At 43.7% G+C, this 27,262-nt stretch overlaps 1 protein-coding gene across 8 annotated transcripts in view; it reads left to right on the top strand.

The window, feature by feature from the left end:
- Positions 1-27,262, top strand: part of PRDM2 (PR/SET domain 2) — an 83,254-nt gene that overhangs the window by 17,844 nt on the left and 38,148 nt on the right. For all 8 annotated transcript variants that reach the window (XM_053280887.1, XM_053280885.1, XM_053280889.1 and 5 more), the window contains 4 exons: positions 12,240-12,357; positions 13,753-13,856; positions 15,563-15,715; positions 26,089-26,215. In XM_053280887.1, the coding sequence (XP_053136862.1) occupies positions 12,240-12,357; positions 13,753-13,856; positions 15,563-15,715; positions 26,089-26,215 (502 nt within the window). The remainder of the gene's footprint in view (positions 1-12,239; positions 12,358-13,752; positions 13,857-15,562; positions 15,716-26,088; positions 26,216-27,262) is intronic.

Raw genomic sequence — 27,262 nt, 5'->3', positions numbered from 1 at the left:
AATTTAAACATCAAATTCATACCTGCTATGTTTCAGATTACTTTAAGACTGTGGAAGATGTTGCATGTTTTTTAGAGATAATTTGGGGGAAGGGCGGGGAAGTTATTTGCACACAAAGTACCCCAACTTTTAATATCTATGTAACATCATCACATGTGTTCATCTGCTACTAACATTCCTTAAATATTTTGAGAAACTAATATTGCTGGTGCATGTTTTGGAAGTAACTATTTGAAGCTGGTTTGGCATTGCATCTGGACTGACTGTGGTGTTGGGATACTGCTTTACTCTTGGAAGCTCTTGTTTGGAATATCAACCAAAAATGCTCAAGGAAGGTTGTGGAAGAGAGAAACCGCAGAAACCATGGCTTGCTTGTACACTGCGAACATAAGCTATGCATATCAGTGTAAACCTGGCTTAGCACAAAGATCGAGCAGGTTCACACAGAATGCAGAACCTACTTGCAAAGTTAGTAACCAGCTTGTCTGAACCCATGCTGAGGTAGGAACCAGGGATTCACTGAGGGCCTCAAACCAAGATGTGCAACCAAGATCTGAAGTTGGTTTGCCAAACCAAGTGCTGCTTGCCCTGAGGTATGCACTACATCTGAACCCATTCTCTTCATGAACCTCTGGTTAATTCCACAATTTGCGATCAGAACCAATGGCTGTAAGGTGGATGATGTAGGGAAGACTGGCCAATCAAAGGGCAGTGTGAAGCAGACTGGAATAGTATCCAAGGCTTGCTGGGAGGCCCACCTGTCTGTCTGTCTGTCTATCTGTCTATCTGTCTATCTATCTATCTAATTCTCTAAGGCGTACCTGTGGCTAATCCCGTGTGTGGCAGGAAAGAGGGACGAAAGAGCCCCTTCAGGAGAAGGAGGCTGCCACTGTGTGAATTAGATGGGGAAACAAGATTAACAAGACCTGTTAACTCAGGAAGGGGGAGAGAGAGAGAGAGAGATTAAAAAAGAAGGGAGGGGAAGAAAGACAGAAGGGACGAGTGAGCAGAGGAGAGAGAAAGAGAAAGAAAGAATGGATAGGCAAGGAGAGAAATCAAGTACTAGCACACAGATGCTCTGTGTGGGTTAAATTAGTTCTAAAGAATTTCAGAACATAGTTGAACTGCTTTGTTCAAGAATGTTGTAATATTTGTACAGGGGGTTCCATTCTGTGTGTGGGCGGGGGCAGATAGTGATTCTGTGAATAACAGGGCATTAGGGCTATGGGAATTGGGGGGTTAGGTTACCACGCCACCAAAAATCGTGGTTCCTTCATGTTTTCCTCACCAAATCGCCCCCAAAAGAGCCCTGCCGTGCTCCAGAGGTGCCCATGGCATTGAAAATTGACTGAAAATGGAAGTTTCCCTCCCCAAATCACCCCGAAAAGACACCCAAAAGTGCTCGACTGTGCTCTAGAGGTGCCCACGGCACCGAAAATCAGCTGAAAATAGCACACACACCTCATTTGTAACAATTTTAAGATGGAGTTACACGTGTTTAACTTGCAAGCTAGGTGCCAAACAGATTTCAGTTTCCACCAAGGGCTACTGGGAAGAGAAGTATGGATGTTCTCATTTTTAAAACATGAAAGCCAGCAGTAATGTAGAACTGCTTGATTCAAGATTGATTGCTTGATTGCTTGAATGAAGAACTGCCTCTAGTATCAATTGGGATGCATGGATTCCTTGTACAGGAGAAAGCAAAACTCAGGGGAAATATGGTATATTAGCAAGGCTGGAGATTAATTTTAGGTGGTGCACTGGATAGAGTTGATAGCAAATTGGATGTGGTGACCTAGTGACGCTGTTCACACGAGCAGCCCTACCTGGGTAGGGCTACTCATGTGAAGTGTCAGGATTGAGGCTGATCCTGGTGCTGCCTCTCTGGGTAGCCTGGGAATATTACCCCGCCCTTTACCCAGGTGCTGGGTTGTGTGAATGCTTAGCACTCGACTCACGGGGGAATCCCTCAATGCACTGCACTCATTGTGTGGTGCATTGTGGGATATCTTGAGGCATTGTGGGATATCTTGCATTTCCCCAGCCTCCAGAATGCTGTGTGACTCGCGGCAGCGCTGGTCATGTAGGCACATGAGCTGTGTGGCTAGAAGCGCTGCTGGATCATTGGTGGGGGCGGGAAGGTAGATGCTTTCCTGCCCTCCCTGGCCCAGCAGAAGGTGGTGCAAGCAACCTTAGTGATTGGCAACCAGATAAGTGAAGTTCTTTCGTTTGGGGCACTGATGGGCCTAGGAATTTAGAGAAATTGGCCAATAGAAATTTAGGGAAGCAGCAGAATTGCAGGAGTAATGTTACAATGTAGTTCCCGTCAGGAGGTGGGCCACTGTATTCTTCACCAACTGCTCCTGTCACAGAAGAGCCATCTAAGGAACCACTCCTTGTCTCTCTGCATAGCTGTAGGGCGTGTGTTGGGATGTACAGTATTCAACGTTTGCCACAACAGCAGTGCCAGAGCTGCAGTGGTTTTTATTGTGTTCTTCAAAAGAGAAAGCTGTGGTGGCATGTGCAGTGTTAGGCCAGTTGCCTGCATCCAGAAGAACGGCATCCATTGCATCCATAGTAACTTTTACTCTTCAGATCTTCAGAGCATACAAACTGCCCCCGCCTCCCGCACCTCCTGCTGTTTTGGTGGGGTCTCTGATCGACAATTGCTTGGATCCAAAAAGCCATGAACAGAAAGGGGGGAAATGTCCTAGTGCTGTTCTGTGAACTCTCACAGAAGTACTAATGGAAGACTTCTTACAGCACAGCACTGCAGTATATCTGGACTTGAACGGATACAAGTATCTGAGCAGTATGAGAAACATGGTGAATAAAGGAGGCATAAGCTGTTGCATATAAACAACAGGTAAAGGACTTGAAAGGAACTTATGCTGAGTCTTGCACAAGAGCTGGAGTTAAAGAACTTCTTTGGATCTGGGGGTCACTTTTCTTGTGTAGCACTTTTCTTCTATTTTTCAGTTAGTTAGCTTATATACCACCTGACTCCAAAGGCTCTAGGTGGGATTAAGTTCAAAGCAGCCCTTCCATGAGCGGAAGAGGCCTTTCGCTCGTGGAAGGGATATTTGGAGCCAAACCAATGTGTTTGTAAGTGGTATTAAGATACCAATATTTATTTATTGATTTGAGTTATATACTGCCCTTCCAAAAATGGCTGATTTAGAGTGCTGTCTATTGGAAGCTTCACCTGTGCATGCCGCATTGAAATGAATCTATGTTCTTTCACAAGCCTCATTTCACTGCAAGTTGGCTTGTTCAGGAGACATTCCCGGTGGAGACAAAAATCCAGTGCAGTACAAATATCTTTCCGTGGTCCCTTCTATTAAGGATATGGCAGATGGTTGTTCCATTGGATATTTCCATGGTCATTGTAATAACCAGATACGAGGCTGTGTGAAGGATTCGTCCTTGGCAGAAAAGTCATACAGCAGTTGGAGCTCTCCAAAGGTCATTTCCTCCACACACCCATCTCTGGTCTTGAAATTAGTTTCCCCCCCCCCCTTCTTTGAGGCCAGGGTGGATTAAAATCAACGCATTTCGTAAATTAGAATTTGTAAGTCAGATGATGATGATGATGATTTATTTTTAAATATGTAAATAAAATACTAAATTTCTCATTTTAAAAGCATGGTTAAGAGTAAATCTCATAACATTACAACTACACTTATAGAGGCTCTCAACACGAGCAGTATGGAGAGCCGAGGTGGGTTAAGCGGGGAGAGCGAGCTTAGCCCGCTCTCCCTGCACACGAGCAAGCAGGAAGCCCTGGGCGGCTGGATCGGGTGCCCACACGATTGCTGGCTCCATTATGGAGCCGGCAGGGGCTGCGGGGATCGGGGGCCGCCCGGCCCCCTGCAGTCTCAGGATGCCCCGTGCAGGTGCATGGGCATCCTGGGGAGACCCCCGAGACCGGGAGGCTTGTTTCAGCCTCCCGGCGGGGCTCTCATGAGTCACCGCGGCGTGAAGCCACGCTGTGGCATCTTACAGTCGGGTAGATGGGGTTAGTTCTACTAACTTCCATGCTCCACTAACCTCATTTAAGAGGAGGGGTATTCAGGGTGGCTAGTTGCCGGGAGCCACGCGGCTCCCATTGCAGCAGACAGTCGCCCTTAGCCTGCTTTTGGACGATCGTGGGAATAGCCTCGTTGTCTCTTAAAAATGAATTAATGACTCTCTTGCACACTTTGCCTACCAATCAGATGTGGGCATTCCATTTCAGTTCCATCTCATGAAAATGGTTGTAGTCTGCCTGAGACTTCCTAGCTCTTGCTTTTGGAAATTTCTCAAGTCACATGTGCAAAAGACCCAGGAGATTGTTTTTTGTGGTAGGGCTGGGCCAAAGTAGGGGAGTGAGTTAAGACAGAAAGACAGTAAAAGGGGCAAGGGGTGGGTGGGAGTACTCAGTGCACGGCTTCCTATATTCCTCCCACACTCTCCCACAGAGAAACGGTCATGGCTTTAGGTTTAAGAGAAACTCTGTGGGAATATTTTGAGGAAAGCGAACAGCAGAGCGAACAGCGAACAGTAGAAAACATGGCTTTTCAAATGTATTCACATCTTTTCCTTTTAAAGTGGAATTGCACAATTGGTGTTAAATTTGAAATGAATCCATGTGAATATGAATATATAGGCATTTTGGTTTCTCTTGACCACCTTAATATTGGTGGTGTTAAAGGCTCGCAAACCGTAAAGACCAGAAATATTTCTTTGAACTGTGTGAATCACTTACTGTAATGGTCTTTGTATGCTCTGGCCCAGGATTGAAAGCTGTAGCCCAAGGTTGGCCAACTCTCCAGCAGCTAGAAGGACTGGTAGCTGGGGATTATGGGAGCTGTGGATTGCTTCCCTAGATACTGAGGAAACTTGTAGATGTGATCTCAAAACCGCTGCCGGTAAAAACTGGAGAATGGGTGAGGTCCCAGAGGACTGGAGATGAGCAAGTGCTGTCCCTGTCTTCAAGAAGGGGGAAAGGCAGTTGGGCACTGTGGCACTTCATACTGGACAAGATCCTAGAATATGTTGCTAAGTAGTCTGTGTGTGAGCACCTAGAAAAGCATCTGGGGATTAGTAAGAGCCAGTATGGATTTGTCAAGAACAAGTCATGCCAAACTCATCTCATCTCCTTTTTCGGCAGAGTTACTAGTTTCGTAGATCATGGCAGTGCTATAGACATGGTGTATCTTGATTTTAGCAAAGCACTTGGATATCTCCCATGATATCCTTGTTGACAAATTGGTAAAATGTGGGCTAGACGATGCTACTGATAGGTGGATTCACAGCTGGTTGAATGGGTTGGAAGGCTCACTGATGCCAATGACTCCTCCTCGACCTAGTACCCAGGAGAGTGCCACGGGGCTTGTGCTGCTCAACATTTTCATAAATGACTTAGAGGATCATTTATGAGTAAAAAGGATGCTTAACCAGATTTGCAAATGACAAATTTGGAGAATTTTGACACACAGCTGGGAATGGAAATGGTTAGCACTTTAGAACAGTGGTTCCCAACCAGGGTTCCTCAAGATTGCCTCATGGGTTAAGGAGGTCATCTCTCTGGCTTATCAGCTGGCCTCGGAGCCCTTGCTTGCTCTCATTAGAGCACACTCTACATGAGCAATGGCAGCTTCAGTAGGGGCGACTCCTTGACTGATATCTGCTGGGCCGCTACATGGTTCCATCCAGCCACCTTGGTCAGGCATTACACGCTCAACGTCCACTCCAGATCTCAAGTGTCCTTTGGTGCCCCTGTCCTACGTTCTGCTTTTCATTGAGTCTTCTCCTTTTGGCTGCACCCTCCATGCAGGTAAGATGGCTTGCTATTATCTTAATAATGCACAGAGACCACGAAGAAGAAAGGGAGGTTTCTTACCTATAACAGTATACTTTTACCTGCAACTATACTGTAGTTCTTTGAGTGGTCATCTGTGCATTCACACGACCCACTATGGTTCAGGAACGTGGCAGTTGCTCGGACTGAGGGAGTGAGGTGGGCTATCAGCTAAAAGGAGCCATTTTCCCACTCCCGTTTCCTAATATGGTAAAACTCTAGAAGGATCTGGAGATTAGCTCTGCGCAGGCGCAAACCTATGTGTGATGCACAGAAGACCCCTTGAAGAACTACAGTTACAAAGAAGAAACCTGTCTTTCCTGCCTCTAATTGGCTTCCTTCAACTTTTAGAAACTTTCTCAAACATATCCAGCTGTGGCCTCCCCCACAATTGTGATACTTATAAACAGCCTTCCTCTTCCTTGATCTCATCCCACACAGCTATTCCTCAGGAGAAAATATAAGCTTACAAGCTGCAAGTCATTTTTCGGAGAAATCATCTTTCAATAGTAACCCCCTGCCCTTATACAAGGGGGCCTGAGTATTGCTGAAGGCTCTATGCCATCATATCATTTACTCTGTAGAACGTCTGTTGGTTTAAAAGGCAATGAGTTGAATATATTCTAAAAAACCAGAATTATCTGCTTTGATATCCAGGTTCAAATTAAACCTCAGCAGCGGTGGTGTGCAAAATGACCTTTGTGTTAATGTGTGTGCATCTGCTTTCCACTCAGAATTTCTAGAATCACAGCTCTAGAAATTCTCAGTGAAAAAATATTGACATCCCCTCAAAGCCCCAAAAAGTGTCTGTGTGTGTGTGCGCGCGCACGCGCGTGCACACGGGGGGTGGGGGACATACATAGGGATGGGTCCAGAAAATAGGGAGTTAATATGTGCAGTTCTGAGTTTTCTGTACAGGGCTAGTATATGCAGTTCTGGATTTCTTCTTGCTCCTTTTTGGAATTATTTTTACTTCCTTGGGAATAAGAAGGTGGTGTTAAAGCACCTGCACTACAGATTCTAACAGAAGGTAGTGGAAACTCTGAAAACCCATCCTGTGACCCATCCTACACCCAGATAAGCAATTTCATGTCGACTTTACATTTGTCCATTGGTTGTCTGCAGTATTTTGAACTGGAAAATTTTCTGGTGTGCTCAGTCTGTTAGGATCTGATTTAGCATGTTTGACTTTTATTCAGTAAACCAAGCAACACAGATGGCAGCACTAACATACGAAGGCGATGAATATTTATATACTGCTTTTCAACAAAAAGTTCCTAAAGCGGTTTACATAGATATAAATAAATAAGAGGGCTCCCTGTCCCCAAAGGGCTCACAATCTAAAAAGAAACCTAAGATAGACACCAGCAACAGTCACTGGAGGTTCTGTGCTGGGGTGGATAGGGCCAGTTACTCTCCCCCTGCTAAATAAAGAGAATCATACAGGAGAACCTCATTATTTGCGGAACTGCATTTCCTGGGGGCGGGGGGAGGACTTCTCCCCATCATTTTTCAAGGTTTGCGGGGCCATTTCATTCTTGGGGGGGCATGCCTTGGCACATGGGGGACCCGTGGAGCACACCACAGTAAGTATGGGGCCATTTGGGGGCTTTTTCAAATTTCCCCCTCCACCCTGGAACCTAACCCCCCTTTCCCCATTGCCCTAATGGCTAATTACCCGCGGAAGTAGGCAAGGAGCTGAACCCATGCAAGTAACAAGGTTCTCCTGTACACGTTTCCTAGAAATGGTCATCACAAAAAAAGTTGATTCCAACTTTGAAACTGCTCAGTGGACCGGGATTGTATCAATGCATTAACGGCTACCATCCTGGCTAATTGTACCGCTGTTTAAGGGAAAGAGGAATCCATGCTGCAGAGAGCTTCTCGAGCTCCATAGAGTTGACTGTGCTGGATGGTTTGTGTGTGTGTGTGTGTGTGTGTGTGTGTGTGTGTGTGTGTGTGTGTGTTGATGTCTCCTTCCCCTGGGAGTGTCCCAAACCATCCAGAAATATGCCTCTGAGGGTCACACAGCTCTCCAGGAAATATTTCTGAGTGTGCAAGGCACTTCTGGGGGGAGGAGAGAGCAGCGGAAATCACTCCCCTCACCCCATGTGATAACCGCGTTGGAGCTCCAGAAGCTCGCCGCAGTGGAGACGCTTCTTCCCGACACGCAGGTGAACACTGTGTTGGCCAGTATGACTAGTTTTATGAAACAATGCGTTTTTAAAATTCTGCAAAAAGAAGGAAAAGCAACTTGCTTTCTTTGCCGTTTTTATAGCCCATCTACTAAGCCGGAAGTTTCTCAAAGAAGAACAAAAAACCCGCTTCAAATTCTTTATAAAGGTCTGCAGAATGGGAGCGAGGCAAATGGGCAGGTTTAAGGGGATTCCAACGGCAAGTTACCATTGCAGACCCTGCCCCTCTTCTATCCTCCTCACTTCAGGAGTTGTGGGGCACTTGAGTAGGGTCTCTGATGAAGATCATAAAAGTTGGGCAGGTTTCGTGGAAGTCAGTCATCCTTCACATACCCTGGTCTCACGTCATTTAGGGTTTTAAGTATTTAAACATAGAGGAAATATTTCCACACTGCAACACTTATTCAATATGATGAATGAGCTCTTTAGATGAAAAGCAGTGTAGTCCAGTGGGTTGGGCTTTGAGTGATGGTATGGGTTAGCGCAGGGTTTCTTAACCTTGGGCCCCCAGATATTGTTGGACTACAACCCCCATCATCCTCAGACACAAAGGCCATGTCTGGGGATGATGGGAGTTGTAGTCCAACAGCATCTGCTGGCCCAGGGTTAAGAAACCCTGAGTTAGCATTTTTAAAGGGTTATTTTTAAAAGCCTATAGGGCCTACTTCTACAACTCGAGGATAAGTGATAGCAAGCATGAATAGTTTCCTTTGTGAAGCAGGGTCTGCCCTGGTTTGCATTTGAATGGGAGTCTACCTGTGTGAGCACTGTCAGATATTTCCCTTAGCGGATGGGGCTACTCTGGGAAGAGCACCTGCCTGCTTGCAAGCGGAACGTTCCAATTTCCCTCCCTGTCATTTCCAAGGTAGGGTTGAGAGAGACTCCTGCCTGCAGCCTTGGAGAAGCCGCTGCCAGTCTGTGTAAACAATACTGAGCTAGATGGACCAAGGGTCTGACTCAGTATATGGCAGCTTCCTATGTTCCTAGATGCTGTTGCTGGCCAACTGACCAGTGAGGGATCTGGTAATTTATGCTGCAGTGAGGATGAGGAGGTATGTGATCCTACTAATGGATCCTTTAGTCATGGTTAATGAACATGTAAGCCACCTAATGGCGCAGCAAGGAAATGGCTTGACTACCAAGCCAGAGGCTGCCAGTTCGAATCCCCGCTGGTATGTTTCCCAGATGATGGGAAACACCTCTATTGGGCAGCAGCGAAACAGGAAGCTGCTGAAAGGCGTCATCTCATACTGCGCAGGAGGCGGCCATGGGAAACCCTTCCTGGATTCTACCAGAGACAACCACAGGGCTCTGTGGGTGCCAGGAGTCGACACCGACTCGATGGCACACTTTACCTTTAAAGAGCAAGGTTATGCTCACTTTTAAGTTTTGTGACTGTGAACAAGGTGCATTCTGGGACATGGGTGACTCTTAACTGCTCCCTGCCTGACACAACAGCTTACATCTATTTTGAAATGAGCTCTAAATATTACGAACCTTATGGATGCATAACCAGAGCTTCTGCAGGTGAGAGGAAGGTACCAGGAGGACACTCAGAGTAACACACAGATATGACGGAGAGCTGGTCTGGTGGTAGCAAGCATGACTTGTCCCCTTAGCTAAGCAGGGTCCACCCTGGTTGCATATGAATGGGAGACTACATGTACAAGCACTGTAAGGTATTCCTCTCAGGGGATGGAGCCACTCTGGGAAGAGCAGAAGGTTCCAAGTTCCCTCCCTGGCAGCATCTCCAAGATAGGGCTGAGAGAGACTCCCGCCTGCGAGCTTGAAGAAGCTGCTGCCAGTCTGGGTAGACAATACTGAGCTAGATGGACCTATGGCCTGACTCAGTATATGGCAGCTTCCTATGTTCCTATGGGTTCACAAAAATCTGAAGGAGAAAACTTAAGATGGGGGGGAAGCCACCTCAAACTTCTCTGACATAATAGCACAATGGTTAGAGTGTTGGACTAGGACTGGGAAGACCTGAGTTCGAATCCCCATTCAACCATGATACTCACCGTGTGACTTTGGGCCAGTCATATATCTCTCAGCCTAACCTACCTTGCAGGGTTGTTGTGAGCGCCTCGGAGGAAGAGCAGGATAAAAATGTAAAAAATAAAATAAATAAATAATAACTACGTGGAGCGGAATATTTGCAGACTCAGAGACAGGCAGGTAGATAGGTCTAAAGGAACTCAGCGTCGAGGCAGGCGTGAATAAAAAGAGTGGGGAATTTTTCCGCTTGAAGAATACTCCCTCAAGAAAGACACAACCCTTTCTGCTTCCAAGCAGGAAAGGTGCCTAAAACAAACCTCAGGCTTGAGTAACATATGCACACCCAGGATTTATCGCAACCTTTTGTTGCGGGTCCATATTTGTTCATTTCTATTAGTCAAAGACAATAAGTCCCAGTTGTCAAGAATAATCATCCCTGACATTGTGTGGCCTGACTTGCACTGACAGGATCTTGGCAATCTCTAGGTTGCTCCTCCTCCCTGCTATATAATATGGATCCATTAAAATCAAGAGGAGAAAATATTGCAAGAACCATCATGAATTTCCTCAGCTGGAGTCGTCCTTTTGGACGCAGGAATTTAAATCTGCCGTCAGGTAGACTTGGAGTGTTGAACCAGGTGTAGCTTCTGCTTGCCCTGGCTGATATTCAGTTCTTTGTTGCTGGGCATCCCTAAAAGACCTTTAATGGGGAAGAACTTCTAATGGATCAGGTATTGCTGCTGCTTAAATGTGTAGGTCAGTACAAAATCAGCAATCAGCTGCTCAGGCGAGATATCACGTGATGAACTGAATGGGTGAATCTGCTTGATAGCAGTCATATCGGCTTTTGTGTTTTGCGTTTGTATCTACATGGGACACTTTGTTGGGGATTGCCTTTGACACAACCAATACTTAGAACAGGTTTCTGTACGAGGAACACAGGGCAAAGTCAAACACTTACAAAATAGTTGTGATCCATCGCCATCCTAGAACAACACCAAGATGCAAACCTTCACAATCTCTGCTTTGCAGGCTGATTGTTAGAATACAAGTATTGTAGAATGGAAATATTAATTTCCTCTTGTTTGTTTGTTTATTTATCATATTTTTATACTGCCTGATATGTACGTCTCTAGGTGGTGTACATTTAAAACAAGATAAAAATCCACAGATTAAAATCTCCGGAACACAATAAAAACAATGTCATAAAACAGTTATTAAAACAAATTATTAAAATTAATTCTAATTAAAAACCTGTGAGAACAGATGAGTCTTGAGGGTCTTCCTGAAAACAAACAGAGAAGGAGATGCCCTTATTTCAGCCGGGAGCATATTCCAAAAACCCAGGGCAGCCACAGAGAAAGCCTGGTCCCGAATCGCCACCAAATGAACTGGTGGCAACCGTAACTTCCAGAAGATTGTAACAGAGAGCAGGGTTCATGACAAAGAAGGCGCTCTCTTAAATACTCTGGGCCCGAGCTGTCAAGGGCTTTATAGGTAATAACCAACACTTAGTATTTCACCTGGAAACATATTGGCAGCCAGTGTGGTTCTTTTAAAACCGCTGTTGTGTGGTCCCTTCGTGTTGTCCCAGAGACCAATCTGGCTGCCACATTCTGTACCAATTGTAGTTTCCAGACTACGTACAAAGGCAGACCCACGTAGAGTGCATTACAGTAGTCAAGCCTGGAGGTTACCAACAAATGTGCCGCTGTTTTAAGGTCATTTAACTCCAGAAATGGGCGTACCGGATCTATCAGCTGAAAATCATTGAAAGAGCTCTTGGCCACTACCTCAACTTTGAGAGAGCTTTGAGTCCAGAAGCACTCCCAAGCTACGTACCTGATCTTTCAGGTGAAGTGTAGCCCCATCCAGGAGGAGGAGTGTATCCCCATCCCTTGTTCATTATTATGTATCCTATCTCTTAACGATGAAAGGTGCCCTTCAGTTTCTTATAACTAATTGTCACTGTTGGGACCTATTCCCTGGGTAGATTATGCATTGTGTGGTGGAGTTATTTTAATTTTCTCACACTGCGGTGCTTTTTAGAGGTGTGTTAATGAAGATAAAATGCCAATTATTTATGCTTGACACTCTTTTTGCAGGAGGTGGGGTGCGGGGGTTGTATCTTGTTGATCAGTAATATGAATGGGTTGCTGGGTTATAGTGTGTGTTCAGTGTGGACCTTTTTTGTTTGTTTGTAGAACTCGATAGAGCTTGCAGCATCAGTTGAGACTTTGGCCCACGTACCTGAGCACGTGTTTAAAGGACTTCCCGAGGAAGTGAGACTTCTCCCATCTGCTGTTGACAAGACACGGCTCGGTGAGTGAATCTAGAAGCAAGTATAACAGTGGAGAGTCATGGGACTGAAAAAATGCCAGGGTGGGAATAGAGGGGTAATCTGGTTTCGCTTGTGTATCTAAAATATGTCTGCAGCAATTTTCTGAGCTGCTTTCAACATTCATTATAAAACAATAATAAATCACAATAAAACAGTTTTATAAACCCTCAGCAGCAACAACCACTACCACAACAAAGACCATCTAAAATCAGATAAGAGCAGAAATCATCCTTTAAAAGTCTTGGAAGGGAAGAAGAAGGTCTTAATCTGCCTTCTGAACCTGTGGATTGCCACCTCCTGAAAAGCTGCTCTCTGGTCATCACCCTCCTACCCAAAGATTGATTGGTTCAGATGATCTAAATCTCAAGAAGTAGAGTTCTTCCAACTTGTCTGTGGGTAGGAGAAGTTGGAGTGTGTGCTCTTAAGGCTAGGAGATGACATAGAGTACCACGATTGACCTTGGTTCCATGTGATGTCTGAACCCACCCCTAGGTAAAAGGAAGAACTTGTGGAATTGGAAATTTTAAAGACCCATTTGAGCCAAGTCTATCTCAGCTGCACTACTGTCAAAAGCTGTCCTTGGGCATGTTTTATTGAGGCTTGGACAGAGACATTGTGAATTACCTGCTGAGCGGTTGTGCTTTTACAACCATCCCCTACCCAAAAACATAAAATCTGAATTGTGAACTCGGTGGGCATTATAAGAACGTTAGGCACGATATCTCTGAAACCCTGGCCACTAAATACTTGCCACCTGAAAAGTGAGCATGGGAGGCAAAAGCGGGGAAGAACACAGCTGCTGAGATGGCCTATCTAGGTGACTTTGTCATTGGACTTGATTCTGTGAAGATCTGGATGAGATGTAATGCAGCAAGTTTTGTTTTCTGAGGTGAGTCAGAAGCATGTCACTTTGAAGCCTTCAAGGCCTTTCAGCAGCAATTTAAAGCGATTCTTCTTCCCTGCCTCGTTAGCTAGCTGCTGATGTTCTTAGGCACTGCTTACATGGCTCTTTCTGGAGTTTCTGTTTTATGTGCTCTGATGTTAGTGGCAGGTGTGCTCATTTGAATTTATTATTATTTTTTTATTCATGGTATGTTACACTTCCTGTTTAAAACATATGTACATAACACACAGTCCAGACGTTTTTCTCTTAGAAAAGATTCCCCAGAGATATCAAAAGTGGAAAATAAGTTTCAAGTGAGTATATTTGTTCCTACTCTCCTCTTGCAGAATAAATTGTTTTTTCTTTCCCTGCTGGTTTTCTTTATAGCCACAGTGGATAGGGGAGTGTTTCTGGCACCTCCAGACATCAGTATTCCTCCTCTGGTGGTTTTTCATACTTCAGAATTAATTATAGTTTCTGCTTTGATCTTTAGGTGTCTGGGCAACAAAGCCAATTTTCAAAGGCAAAAAGTTTGGACCGTTTGTTGGCGACAAGAAGAAACGATCTCAAGTGAAAAGCAATGTTTACATGTGGGAGGTAAGCAATATCCAGTGAAATGGGGTTTGCAGCGGGGAAGTTACATATTGACTGTCTTCTATCATATTCATTCTGCCTGAATGCTGTATTTACTTTACATTACAGGAGACCCTAGTTTTTCAAGGGTTCTCCTATAATGGTTTCTGTTATTCGCGGGTGAGTCCTAGGGACCCGGTGTCTTTATCTGTGGGCCAAAAATAGCCCTATTTTCAGCTATTTGCAGTATAGAGATCTGGTTTCTTTGTTCGTGTGCCTGAACTAGGGCTATTTTCGGTTATTTGTGGTATAGAGAGCTAGTTTTTTTGTTTGCACACTAAGACTAGTGTGCAATAGTTTCAACTATTTGTGGCTAAGTGCCACCCGGAAATGACTTCTGGTGTCATTTTCAGTAGCCATTTTGTGACACACACACACACACACACACACACACACACACACACACACACACACAGCCTGAAAATCGGAGGATGTGGTGAGGGCTCTCATTATATGTGGACTCCATATCCGTGCTTGGGTCTTAGAGACCCAGTTTCCTTATCTGCGAGTGGAAAAATAGGCTGCATAGTCTTGAGTGGCCAGAAATGACTTCTGATGTCATTTCCCGCCGCCATTTTCCAGCAGAGAGCCATTTTGTGGCTCTTCTAAAAAAGATTTCCCCCCTTTTGGCAAATATTTGACTGTTTTGTGGATTTGTGGGCGGCAGAGCTGGAGAATAAGGTACTGTCCTTTTCTTCTCTTATTTCTGGCTCCCCTTGCTTTTTTTTGGCCCCTTTTAAAAATTTTGGTTAGGGACCTAATCCCCCCACCCCAACCCCAATCCCATTGACTCATGGTTTTGTTATTTGTCGTGTCTGTATTCACACCTATTGGCAAGAACGAATCCCCGCGAATAACAAGGGCCAGGCCACCTGTACCCAAAAGATCTTACAAAGGTTTTCAGAAGAACCCTTCTAAAATACCAAATGTATCCTAAAGAATGTGAGGATCAGGATAAATTAAAAGCAGCTTTAAATAGACACCTCTTTAGAAGACAGTGGAAGCAGAGTACAGAGGGGGCAAGATAGCTCTCACAAGGGAGGGAGTTGCGATTCCTGTGTTCTGCACACAAAGCATCTCTCTCTGATCCTGCTCACCAGCTGTCTCTCTGGTAAAGGTGGAACGCACAGGAGGACTGCAAAGAGGTTGCAGGTTTACATGTGCAAAGGCGTTCTTTCCATTCCTTTGGCCCAAGTCCTTTACAACTTTAAAGTAATAACCAGTGTCCTGAATTGAGCCCATAAACCAGTCAGGTGCCAATGTGGCCACAGCAGCACTTGGCGTTGTCCAGGACTGTATGATCATAATTCTAGAACTCTGGCCTGCCTGATAGGCAGACAATTCTGTGCAGACAAAAGGAAATACTCCTTCATACAACACGAAATGTGCTTATAGCGCTTGTTGCCACAAGAGGACTGTGGGTACTGTCCACTCCACATACAGCTTCTCCCTAACAGCATCATCACAGGAACAGAGAAATAAATAAATACATACATAATAGAGCATTTTTAAACCTCCCAAAAGTCAGCCCATGACAAGCCCCCTTCCCTTCCTTCAAGCCCATATGAACCCAGCTATGCAAATAACCCACATTTTAAAGCCGATATGATGGTGTCTGCTCTTTCAGTTAATCAATGTTCCTTTTCTCTGCCTCCCTGCAACCTTTCAAGGTCTATTACCCCAACTTGGGATGGATGTGTGTTGATGCCACAGATCCAGAAAAGGGGAACTGGCTGCGGTATGTGAACTGGGCTCGTTCAGGAAAGGAGCAGAATCTCTTCCCTTTGGAAATCAACAGAACCATTTACTACAAAACCTTGAAGGTAGCCGTCGCCTCCTTAATTGTCTTTTAATTGTCTTTTAATTCCTCTGTATCCATCTGTGGCTCTCCCCGCTTTGCTGTGGCTGTTATATAAAGGTGCCTTGGAGCAAGAGTGGCCACCCGGAGACTCTCCAGCTATTGTCAGACTAGTTGTTGTCCAACAGCAGCTGGAAAGATGCTCAAGGTGGCCCCCACTGCGTCAGAGCTAGGCTCTAGGAGTAAAAGAAGCTGTCTTATACCAATTCAGAGCCATTGGCCCGCCCAACCCAGTATTGTCTACACCAGGTCTGCTCAACTTTGGCCCCCCATCTGATTTTGGACTACAGCTCCCATAATCCCTGGCCACAGTGGCCAGTAGCCAGGGATTATGGGATTTGTAGTCCAGCGTCTGCAAGAGGGCCAAAGTTGAGCAGCCCTGACTAGACTGACTGGCAGCAGCTTTCCAGGATTTCAGGCAGGAATCTTTCCCAGCCCTTCCTGGAGTTGCCGGGGATTGAATCTGGGTCCTCCTGCATGCAGAGGATTGAAACTGTTGGAAACAAGACATCCCATGAAGGATTTTTTTGTCCATCTATCCGACGTGGTTTGGCCAATCCTTTGAACATGATGCTTTGCCAGATGCTTTACCACTGAACGACAGCCCCATCCCCAGCCAGGAGAAGAGTAGATAAAGTGGGGAAGAATATGCTGTTATTTCATGTTCACAAACTTAGGCTTAGTTGCAACATGGTTTTAAGACTATCTGGATCGTCACTTCTCCTCCGAGGGGCTTGCCTGTCCTCTTCCCTTGGTGATAATCACAGTGGCTTTGGCTGCTTTTGCCATACCAGTCTTCCTAGATCCATCTTCCTTTTTGCAAAAATATAGAGAACTAGTATGCTAAGCCCCTTTAACTTTCTGCTGCCAATAAAAGTTCACTTTGATTTCCCTTATTCTCTTGCTGTAATTTCATCAAAGTCCAGTTAACAGCATGATAACTGATGAACATCTTCACAGTCACATTGCAGTATGCCAATATTGGATCCACACTTACTATGCTATATTGGTGAGCAAAACAGCCACATACCATCCATTGAGGATACGTCACCTGAAATATTTGTCGTCGTGTAGGTTTTGTGTTGCTCACATTGTTAGTTACGAGGGCTTCTGTCCTGGAAAGACCTGCATGTTCACTCCTTTTACTCAGTGGCTGGCTTCACACATGTCAGGGAACCTGAGGTTCTACCAGCCAAGATAATAGAGGGAACCTGAAGTTGGCGCTGCAGACAGTTACATCTCTCAGTTTGTTGAGCCTCCTGGCCATACCTCCCAGCACGGCCCTAGCATCCTGCTAAGAACCCCAGCCTGCCTTGTACCACCTCACGGTCCCAATGGCAAAGGGGGCGAGCCTAGAATGAACCAGAGGTTCATGAAGAGTGTGGGTTCAGACATAACACACATCTCAATGGGTGCAGCACTTGGTTCGGCAAGACAGCTTCAAATCTTGGTTATGTTGGAGATACAGTTCCTGATGGCCTCGTCTCTTAGCACCAGCAACCCAATTGACCACCAGACAGTGAGCAAGGGAATCTCCTCTCTGACTACACCTTCTCTACTCTCACTTGGTTAGACTGATAGTCTCAGGTTTCATGCTCTCACCTGAGAGACAGACTTCCTTCTTCTCCCTCCCCTCTTCCTGTATGTAGCTAGCAACGAGGCATGTAGGTCTCCATCTATCTCCCTGATGGATTTCCTAAACCAACTACTTTATTTGGAACTTTATTTAGCAGGGGGAGAGTAACTGGCCCTCTCCACCCTCAGCACAGTTCCTCCAGTGACTGTTGCTGGTGTCTATCTTAAGTTTCTTTTTAGATTGTGAGCCCTCTGGGGACAGGGAGCCATCTTATTTGTTTGTTATTTCTCTGTGTAAACCGCCCTGAGCCATTGTTGGACGGGTGGTATAGAAATCGAATGAATGAATGAATGGTGAAAGAGGCGACCCAGCTAACTATTGCCTAATCAGTCTTTTGAGCATTATTAATAAATTGTATGCTAAACGTCTCTGTTAGAGGCTCTCAGACTGCATAGAACAAGAAAATATTATAGCAGAAAAACAGGCCTGTTTCAGGGCGGGGCGGTCCACTCTGGATGAAGCATTAGTTTTGCAGCATTTACAGTAGTTGAAAAGTATACCAACAAATTTAAGACATCCCTTTATGTAGCATTTGTTGGTGTTAAGTCTGCATTTGATCTCATTTCTAGAGAAAATCTATGGAAGAAACTAATGGCATCTTCTACTGATAGATGTTTGCTCCTCCTCATCTGTAAACTTTGTGCAAATATTTATTTTTTATTTATTTAAAATATTTATACCCACCCCTCCAGTGCAATACTGCTCGGGGCGGCTTACAGCAATAAGACAGAGACAGATACAAGTAATATTTTTTTTTTAAAGTCAGGTTAAAAATAATTATTAGGTTCAAATTAAAACTGAAAATTATAAAAAGCTAAAGAACCTACCAGATATAACAAAATAATAATAATAATAGAAAGCCTCCTTTAAAAGGTGTGTTTTAAGAGGTTTTTAATAAACACTGTATTTTTAAAAAATACCAGGATGTGAGTTATATGCATTCCCCAAGGGTATGTTTCAGGCCTGATTCCAACTTGGAAGGGTTGCATACTTGCACCTACCCTGTTTAGCATTTGTATTAACTTCCTGGTTAAGTATTTGGACAATTTGGATTTATACCCGCCCCTTCCCCCCGCAAACTAGTGGACAAACAATTGTCTGTGCAGATGATGCAGTTATTCTCTCACAGATGCTTATTTGGGCTCAGAAGAGCTTTCCCCTGTATTGTAAAGAAGAACGCCTACAGATTAATGATAATAAAACAAAGAGGATGTTTTTTGCCAAAAGACCAGCCAGTAAAGCATAATTGGCAAATAAATGGATTTAAAATTGGAGCAGATAACTTGTTTCAAATACTGAGGGGTCATTTCTCATGCTACTAGTAGCTGGCGTGCTCAGAGTAAGCATGCAGCAGAAAGTGCTCAGAGGAGTGTTAACTGCCATTTTAAGATTTTTTTCATTCCAGGGGTGACCAGTATGTCCCTGAGGCCATTAAATTGTTTGAGACAAAACCGTGGTCCCAGATGTTGTATGGAGTGCAGCTTGGTCCTTACTCAGACTTTGCCCCCTTGGAATTAGGGCAATTGAAATTCCTGAGAGCACTTCACCAGATGGCCAGATATGTGCCCAGTGCAGCCCTGCAGAAGGTAGAAACCAGAATATGACTTTCAACCTTTGACTTTGGGTTAAAATTAGTTTTCTGTCATAGGAACATCGGAAGCTGCCATATACTGAGTCAGACCATAGGTCCATCTTGCTCTGTATTGTCTACACAGACTGCGGCTTCTCCAAGGTTGCAGGCAGGAATCTCTCTCAGCCCTGTCTTGGAGATTCCAAGGAAAGAACTTCAAACCTTCTGTTCTTCCCAGAGCAGCTCCATTCCCTAAGGGGAATATCTTAAGGTGTTCACACTTCTAGTCTCCCTTTCATATGCAGCCAGGGCAGATCCTGCTTAGCAAAGGGGACAAGTCATGCTTGCTACCACAAGACCAGCTCCCTTCCTGTCCTGTAGACCTAGCCCAGGGTTTTTTAACCTTGGGCCCCCAGATGTTGGACTACAACTCCCATCATCCCCAGATATGGCCTTTGTGGCTGAGGATGATGGAGTTGTAGTCCAAAAACATCTAGGGGCCCAAGGTTGAAACCCTGGGCTAGCCCATTAATGCAAGTTGATTATTTCCAAAAAGGACGGGGGGAAGTCCTAAGTGGATAAACTCATGTTATATGGGTTCTCCTCGCCAGCCCTAATATCTCTAGGGCATAAACGAGCTAAAACAACCCTCAAACAATGCATCCTGGATGTCTAACTGCAAAATCTAAGCTTGGTTCCCAAATACATTAGGCCTAAGAGGTCAGAATATCTTTATGCCCCTGGATTATCTCACTAAATTTACAGTTCCAAGGCATCAGAGGGCCTTTCCAATGGCCACATTTGATGCTCCACTGTGTTGGAGGGTAGATTTAAGAAAATTGTCTTTGTAGAATGAACCTCTCCTTACGAATCAGGTGCAACTGAGTCAGTGCAGCATATTCTTTTACATGGTATCTTTTATCGTGAGTTTCACAATTTTTTTATTGCTTCGTGTTTAATCTGTTTGCTAGGGCGATCTGGCGCGTTTTATGTTGCCTATCTCCTCTTGATCAAAATTCATTGACTTCCTTTAATGTTGCCACATCCTGTGCCGTGGCATGCAGAGTTCAGCAGGAGGTAGTACTCAATTTCATCTAACCTGCTTGCACCATTTTAGATTGATTATGCTTTGAGTATTCTGGTGGGAGTGGTGATTAGTTTTTGTTACTTTGCTGGTTTATGACCGAAATAAAGTATCTATCTACCTAGCTGTTTTGCCACTTAGTTACAATAGCTTACTTTACGAGGACCATGTTGCTGTTGTTTTTTTTGGTGGGGGAAGGTTACATTTATATCCCGCTCTTTCTCCAAGGAGCCCAGAGAAAGGTGTACATGGTTGCTTATCCTCACAACAACCCTGTGCAGTAGGTTAGGCTGAGAAATATGTGACTGGTCCAGAGTCACCCAGTGAGTTTAATGGATGGATGGAAGGGAAAATCTCCACCATCAGATGATCAAGTCTTAAGGTGATCAAGTAAGACTTATCAAAAATTATCAAGTCTCGTGGCAAGTAAGGAATGAAACTGACACCGATTTTTATTTAGCCTTGATAGTAGTCTGTTTCAGCTCCCCTAATAACCACCTGCCTTTTATTTTGTCCTCAGGGACTTCACAAACCTTATCTAATAGGTGTCTGTGGCACACACGCAGACGTTTTGCAAAAAGTCCTTCAAATCGCAATGGTCATGTTAGAGAATTTTATTTTCTGTTTTGTAAGGGTCAATAAGGATCCAAAAAAATTAACTGGAAATTTAATTCTGGATCCCCTCCCCTTTTTTTGGCGGGGGGGAAGTCTGTCTATTGGTGAAGCTTATATAATAATACTTGTCATCTACATTTTAGTACATGCATCTAAAGTGTTTCATGCATTATTTCAATAATCCGTATGACAGCATTATAAAATAGATTAGTATTATTATATTAGGATGGATATATGCAGAGGAGCAAGAGTGTACATTATAAACATCAAAGGTATGTATTATATAATCATTGGTTATCAATGTGTAATTATACATAAATAGTAAACTTAAAGTAAATAAGGATCCAAGAAATAACTGCCCAGATAAATGACCTTAAGTATTCTTATAGTTTAACACATTTAAAACATAAGCATTAAATCAAGCGCTCTTAACTCATTAGTATATAAAACGATGTTGCAGGCTTATGATAATAAAAGGGCTGGTTCTCACAATCAAGATCTGGGTATACCCATGTGCATTCCTGACAAATGGATTGGTGTGTTCGCAAGCAACGGTCTCGGAGGCGGGGGAGATGATCCTCCCGGCCTGGGGAGGGCAGCAGTGGCCACTCCACCTGAGAAATCAAAATCGAAAAAATAATGATGCACCTAGCCCTGTAGTGAGAGTAGAGCTACTTCATCAGAGGCAGGATTTGGGCACACATGGTAAATCGCTGTCAGGCAATGGACACACTGGTCAGGATGTGAAATGCTGTTGTGTAGAGCAGGGATTCTCAACGTTGGGTCGCCAGATGTTATTGGACTTCAGCTCCCATAATCCCCAGTCCCAGTGGCCTTTGGTTGGGGATTATGGGAGTTGAAGTCCAATATCATCTGAGGACCCAACATTGAGAAACCCTAGTGCAGAGAAGTGGAAGACTCTAGAAATAACCCCCATAGAAAAATGACAGCAAAGGAAGGTATGTTGAGTGTACTAGTTGCAAACATTTTAGGGTTTAAACATTTGAATAATTAACTGTTTGATTTTGGGGCATTTTAAACATTCATTTAAGCCTTATGGTTTAAATTGGAGGGCATATTTATATATTAATATGTATAATGGCTTTATTGTATGCCCATCCTTGATTTGGCAGCATGTATAATGGCGCAGCAGGGAAGTAAGTTGCCTAGGGAGCTAGAGGTTGCTGGTTCGAATCCCCGCTGGTCTGTTTCCCAGACTATGGGAAACACCTCTATCAAGCAGCAGCCATATAGGAAGATGCTGAAAGGCATCATCTCACACTGCGTGTGTGATGGCAATGGTCAACCCCTCCTGTATTCTACCAAAGACAACCACAGGGCTCTGTGGTTGCCAGGAGTCGACACCGACTCCACACCACAACTTTACCTTTATTTTATGCTGTATCCTTTTTGTAGCTGATTGGATTGTTTGAATTGTATATATTTTTAACATTTACGTTATGTTATAGATTTTATGTTATGGAGTTATGGATTGAATCTTTCTTGATATTACAACCTTTGCACATAATATAATATAAGTAGCATTTCCTCTAACAGTGGTTAAAGGAACTAGTAAAGTGTGTTGTGGAGTCGGTGTGGACTCCTGGAGCCCACAGAGCCATGTGGTTTTCTTTGGTAGAATGCAGGAAGGGTTTACCATTGCCATCTCCTGCGCAGTCTGAGATGATGCCTTTCAGTCATCTTCCTATATTGCTGCTGCCCAATATAGGTGTTTCCCATAGTCTGGGAAACATACCAGCGGGGATTTGAACTGGCAACCTCTGGCTTGCTAGTCAAGTCATTTCCCCGCTGCGTTTAAGTAATGTTGTTCCCCATTTTGAATCCTGGTTTGTAAATAACAGGACTTCGAGTGTATGTGGGATGCATGGAGCTGGGTCTGACAGACTTACTTAAGAACAGTCCTGCTGGATCAGGCCCAAGGTCTAGCATCCTGTTTCACACAGTGGCCCACCAGATGCCGCTGGGAAGCCTACAAGCAGGAGCTAAGGGCATGGCCTCTCTCTGGCTGTTGCTCCCCTACACCTGGTATTCAGAGGCATCCTGCCTTATGCAGGCTACTATTGCAGTAAGCCTGGTTTTTTATATAGTTATGTGGAAGTAAAGATTTATTTGCAATAGAAATTCAATGGCAAGTTTGTTTCCACAGAAGATACTTTAGTGAGAAGTCCGTAGTTACCAATCATGGGGGATTTTTTTTAATGCTCAAGAGAGGTAAGTCAGTGTTTTTTCCTTTACTCAGTTCAAAATGAATAGTCCAGACTAACTAAACAGGGAGTATGATAGGTTTAAGAGTTTAATTTCCTATTAACTCGGTCATAGAAAATGAATTGGATTCGCACCTTTGTATTTTGTGTGCATGAAAGGGTATTTAGAAAAGTTGCGAAAGAGGACTGTTGGTTGCTCCTGTTGGAAATTCTAGAAGAACGAAAGGTTTATACTACACGCAAGGCAATCTGTGAATATTGGAATACCTTGGATACTATGAGAGATTTATTATCACAAGCCTGCAACATTGCTTTATATATTATATATACTGTATTAGTGTGTTAGATTGTATGCATATGTTTTAAATTTGTTCAACTATAAGAATAATCATTGTCATTTATGTGGGCAGTTATGTTTTTTCTTATTAACCACCTTTTTATCTGGCCTGTAAATATGTATGTATATATTTACGTAAATATAATAACCCACTGATAATGAATTACTACATAATTGATGTTTGTGATTTTCACTCCTGATCCTCTCCATTTATTCAGCTTTATTTGGGTCAGGAATATTTCCTCTTAGTTGTGTATGAATTGGTATTATTATCCTTCTGTTGTGAAGGGTGAGCTGTGTTTGAGAAAGCAGAGGTATACCTAAGGCCAGCTAAAGCCAGTTCATGTTTTGTGAACAACATCAGGGATGTACATGAGCATAAAAAGAGTCAGTAGTTGTATATTGGTTAGAAAACTGGACTGAGACCAAGGAGACTGGAGTTCAAATCCCTGGATGACCTTGGATCTGCCTCTCACCCAGTGTTCCTTCTGACAGGGATTCTCAGAATATTGTTGACTACAATTCCCAGAATCCCCAAGCAAAAGCCATTGCAGCTGAGGATTCTGGGAGTTGTAGTCAACAACATCTGAGATTTGCAGCACAGGCCTTTCACCAGTTAGTTGTGCTTTCCCAACAGGTAAGGGGAGGCACCATAAATACGATAGATACAATGAATATTTATATACCACTTTTCAACAAAAGTTCCCAAAGCAGTTTACATAGAATAGAATAGAATAGAATAGAATGGGGCTCTGTCCCCCAAAGGGCTCACAATCTAAAAAAGAAAGATAAGTTTCTGCTAACTTGGCAAAGAGGCACCTTTTTAATGTGGTGATTCTCTTTATTTAGCAGGGGGAGAGTAACTGGCCCTCTCCACCCCCAGCACAGTATCTCCAATGACTGTTGTTGGTGTCTATCTCATGTTTCTTCTTAGATTTTGAGCCCTTTGGGGACAGGGATCCATCTTATTTGTTTATTATTTCTCTGTGTAAACCACCCTGAGCCATTTTTGGAAGGGCAGTATAGAAATTGAATGAATGAATGAATGAATGAATGAATGAATCAGAAACCAGCAACAGCCACTGGAGGGATGCTGTGCTGGAGATGGATAGGGCCAGTTGCACTCCCCCTGCTAAATAAAGAGAATCACCTCTTTAAAAAGGTGTTTCTTTGCTCTGTTAGCCCCAACACTGAGCAGGCTAGTTAAGACTTTTCTGTTCACCAAGATTTTTGTGGCTTTTTAAAGCCTTTATTGTTGTGGAGTCTTGTATAATTGTACGTAGGTTTTATTGCCTTGAGATCCTCTTTGAAAGCCCTGATCTGTGTGCCTTCACCATATGAAGTGAGGAGGGTGGAGAGGACCTAGGCAGAGAGAAGCCAGAAGAAGCTTGTTAAAAATTCAGCCATGATGGTGGTGGGCAGATTCCAGCCACCATTTGGAGCTTGGAAATGCTCTGATTCCCCCCCTGAATGGGGACGGAGAAGTCCAACTCACACTGCAAGTTCAGATTCTTGCACGTTGAGGTTCGGGTTCTCTCTGAAGCCCTCCAGTTTGGGTAAAGTCGAACCATTTGATCTGAATTGCCACTACACCTGCCTGATTGTCAGTGGCACCCTGTTTATGGAATAGCCTGAGTGAGGCTTGCCTGGTGCCATCATAGTGTTCTTTTAAATAGCAGGTGAAGACCTTTTTGTTCTGCTAGGCTTTTGTAAAAAAAATAATATTTTGTTTTTAGCTGTATTTTGAAAAATACGTTTTTAATGATATGTTTTTATTTTATCGTTTTGTTGTGCGCCAATCCAGAGAACAATCATTATGTTGTGGCCAATAAATAAAGTTGTTATTACTCCCCCTGTTATGTTTAAAAGATCTTTATTCCACTTTTCAATGAAAAAGTTTCCGAAGTGTTTTACATAGAAAAAGAATCATGGGCTTCCCTTTCCCCAAATGGCTCATAACTGAAAGTGTTCATTGTTTGTTTGTTTGTTTGTTTGTTTTGTTTAACTTATATACCACCCAAACTTTCGTCTCTGGGCAGTTAACAATGATGAAACAAATATAAAAGGTTAAAACAGTTTAACAATTTAAAAACACTATAAAATTAAGACCTACAAATTTTAAAAGCTGAAAAGCAGCATTGCTGCTGCTTGTTTGGGTGTGTGTGTGTGTGTGTGTGTGTATATATATATATATATATATATATATATATATATATATATGAGAATGAGAGAGAGAGAGTGTTTTATTTTTTGTAATAGACCAGCAACTTGTGGTGTTTGATTTTAAAAAGGCAAAGTAGAATTCCCCGCCAGATGACAATAAACAAACTAAGCAAGGTTCTATTTCATATCTAAGGAGTTGCCATAGAAGGTATTGCTGGTGTTCCCTTTTCCTCCCTGGCATTGCCTTTTAAAAGGCAATTTGTCAAAAGGAGTTAATGTTCATCTAGGAGTAAAAACAACCGATATGTTCCATGTGCAGTTTGCTTAAAGTTCCTGTGGCCAATAAAGTCAGCAAATGGTTGAGTGCGTTAAATCTGCAAGTCATACTAATGCCCTGGGCCACTTCAGTCCTCCTTCCAGCAGAGGGGTTGGCTTCGGTTTCTCTCCCTTCCTCTCTGCCTCCCTCTGACGCTGCAGTCGGGAGTGGATCTGCCAGCACAAGCCTCGAAGGGTTAAAGAGTCCTTCCTGTCTAGCCAGGCAGGCAGTTAGGAAATCTGTTCTTAGTGCAGAGTACAGCTGTTTGTAATCCGCACAGCAAGCTCCACGCCCTCTGGCCCTGAGCCTGTTTCTCTCTCTCTCTCTCTCTCTCTCTGTCTTATTAACAACCTTCTGTTTGATTGGTGTCCTGTTGTTTCCTTTTCCTCCAGCCAATTGAGCCTGGCGAAGAGCTCCTGGTGTGGTACAATGGGGAAGACAACCCGGAGATAGCAGCTGCCATCGAAGAAGAGCGAGCCAGCAACCGGAGCCGGAGGAACTCTCCCAAAGCCAAGAAAGGTAAGAACTTTGCTGCGCTCTCTTCATCCATGAAGCAAAGCAGGCCGGGCGGGAGGAGATGTCTTGGAGAGTGGTCTGATGCTACGCACAAACTCCCTCCTCTTCCCTCCCAGTTCCTGCTTGAGATTAAGGAGAGTCACTGTAATACTTTCAGCAAGGAGTGTTGTACCAACAAGTATGTCTGTGTGACCTTTTCCAGACTCCGCTGCCTGCTCAGGTCCCCCCCCCCCAGTTAAAGGAATTCTTCTCACTGCCTCCCATCGCTCCCAGCTGTCACACACACATACACCCCCCTCCTTTAAATCACACAGTAGGGCATCCACTTTCTAGGTTTGGAGGGGGGACAGGTTGGATGCTTCTCTGGCCCTTTCTTTGTTGTGTTGGTAATTCTTGAAACTATACATCAGACAAACTTGGGAAGGAGGATATATGCTGATGTCTCAAAGAGGATTTTGAGATTTAATATGCCCTTAAGATAGAATAGTTCTGGTGTGGGTTTTTTGTATCTTTCTTTCTTTTTTTTTTAAAGCTACATGAAGTATTTTTAGCTGCTCTTGATGTTTCTGGCACTGTGTGTTAGTGAACATGCCCTGCAAATGTTAAAATTAAAAGAAAAGATTAAAGGCAATGCACTTTTTAAAATAGTCTGTCTTTTATAATATATTACATTGGTTCTTGATAGTATTAATTGTTGTGAGTTTAGCAGCAAATTACGTCTTGCGGTATGGAGAATTTTATAAATGCTGAACTGAGGCAGGTTGTGGCTTAGATTTTATTTTTGTACGGTGTTGAAATTTGGGGGATGAGTCATCAGACACAGCATTTGTATTTATTCCTTCATTGCAGCAGTATTTTTTGCAACACTGCACTTGGAAGTCAGACCTGTGTTTTTAAATTTTATATTCCTTGTTGTGGGTGTGGTTACTTTTTAAATTAACAGCTAAGAAGCTGGACGTCAAGATTGTTTACTGCATCATGTTTTGTGAAGGGAAAGATCAGTCAGAGTGTGAAAAAGATGTCCTCATGTTCAGGGGTAGGCAGACTTCA

The sequence above is a fragment of the Hemicordylus capensis genome, chromosome 16 (assembly GCF_027244095.1).
Source record: "Hemicordylus capensis ecotype Gifberg chromosome 16, rHemCap1.1.pri, whole genome shotgun sequence".
NCBI lineage: Eukaryota > Metazoa > Chordata > Lepidosauria > Squamata > Cordylidae > Hemicordylus > Hemicordylus capensis.
This window is presented reverse-complemented; position numbering and strand designations above follow the sequence as displayed.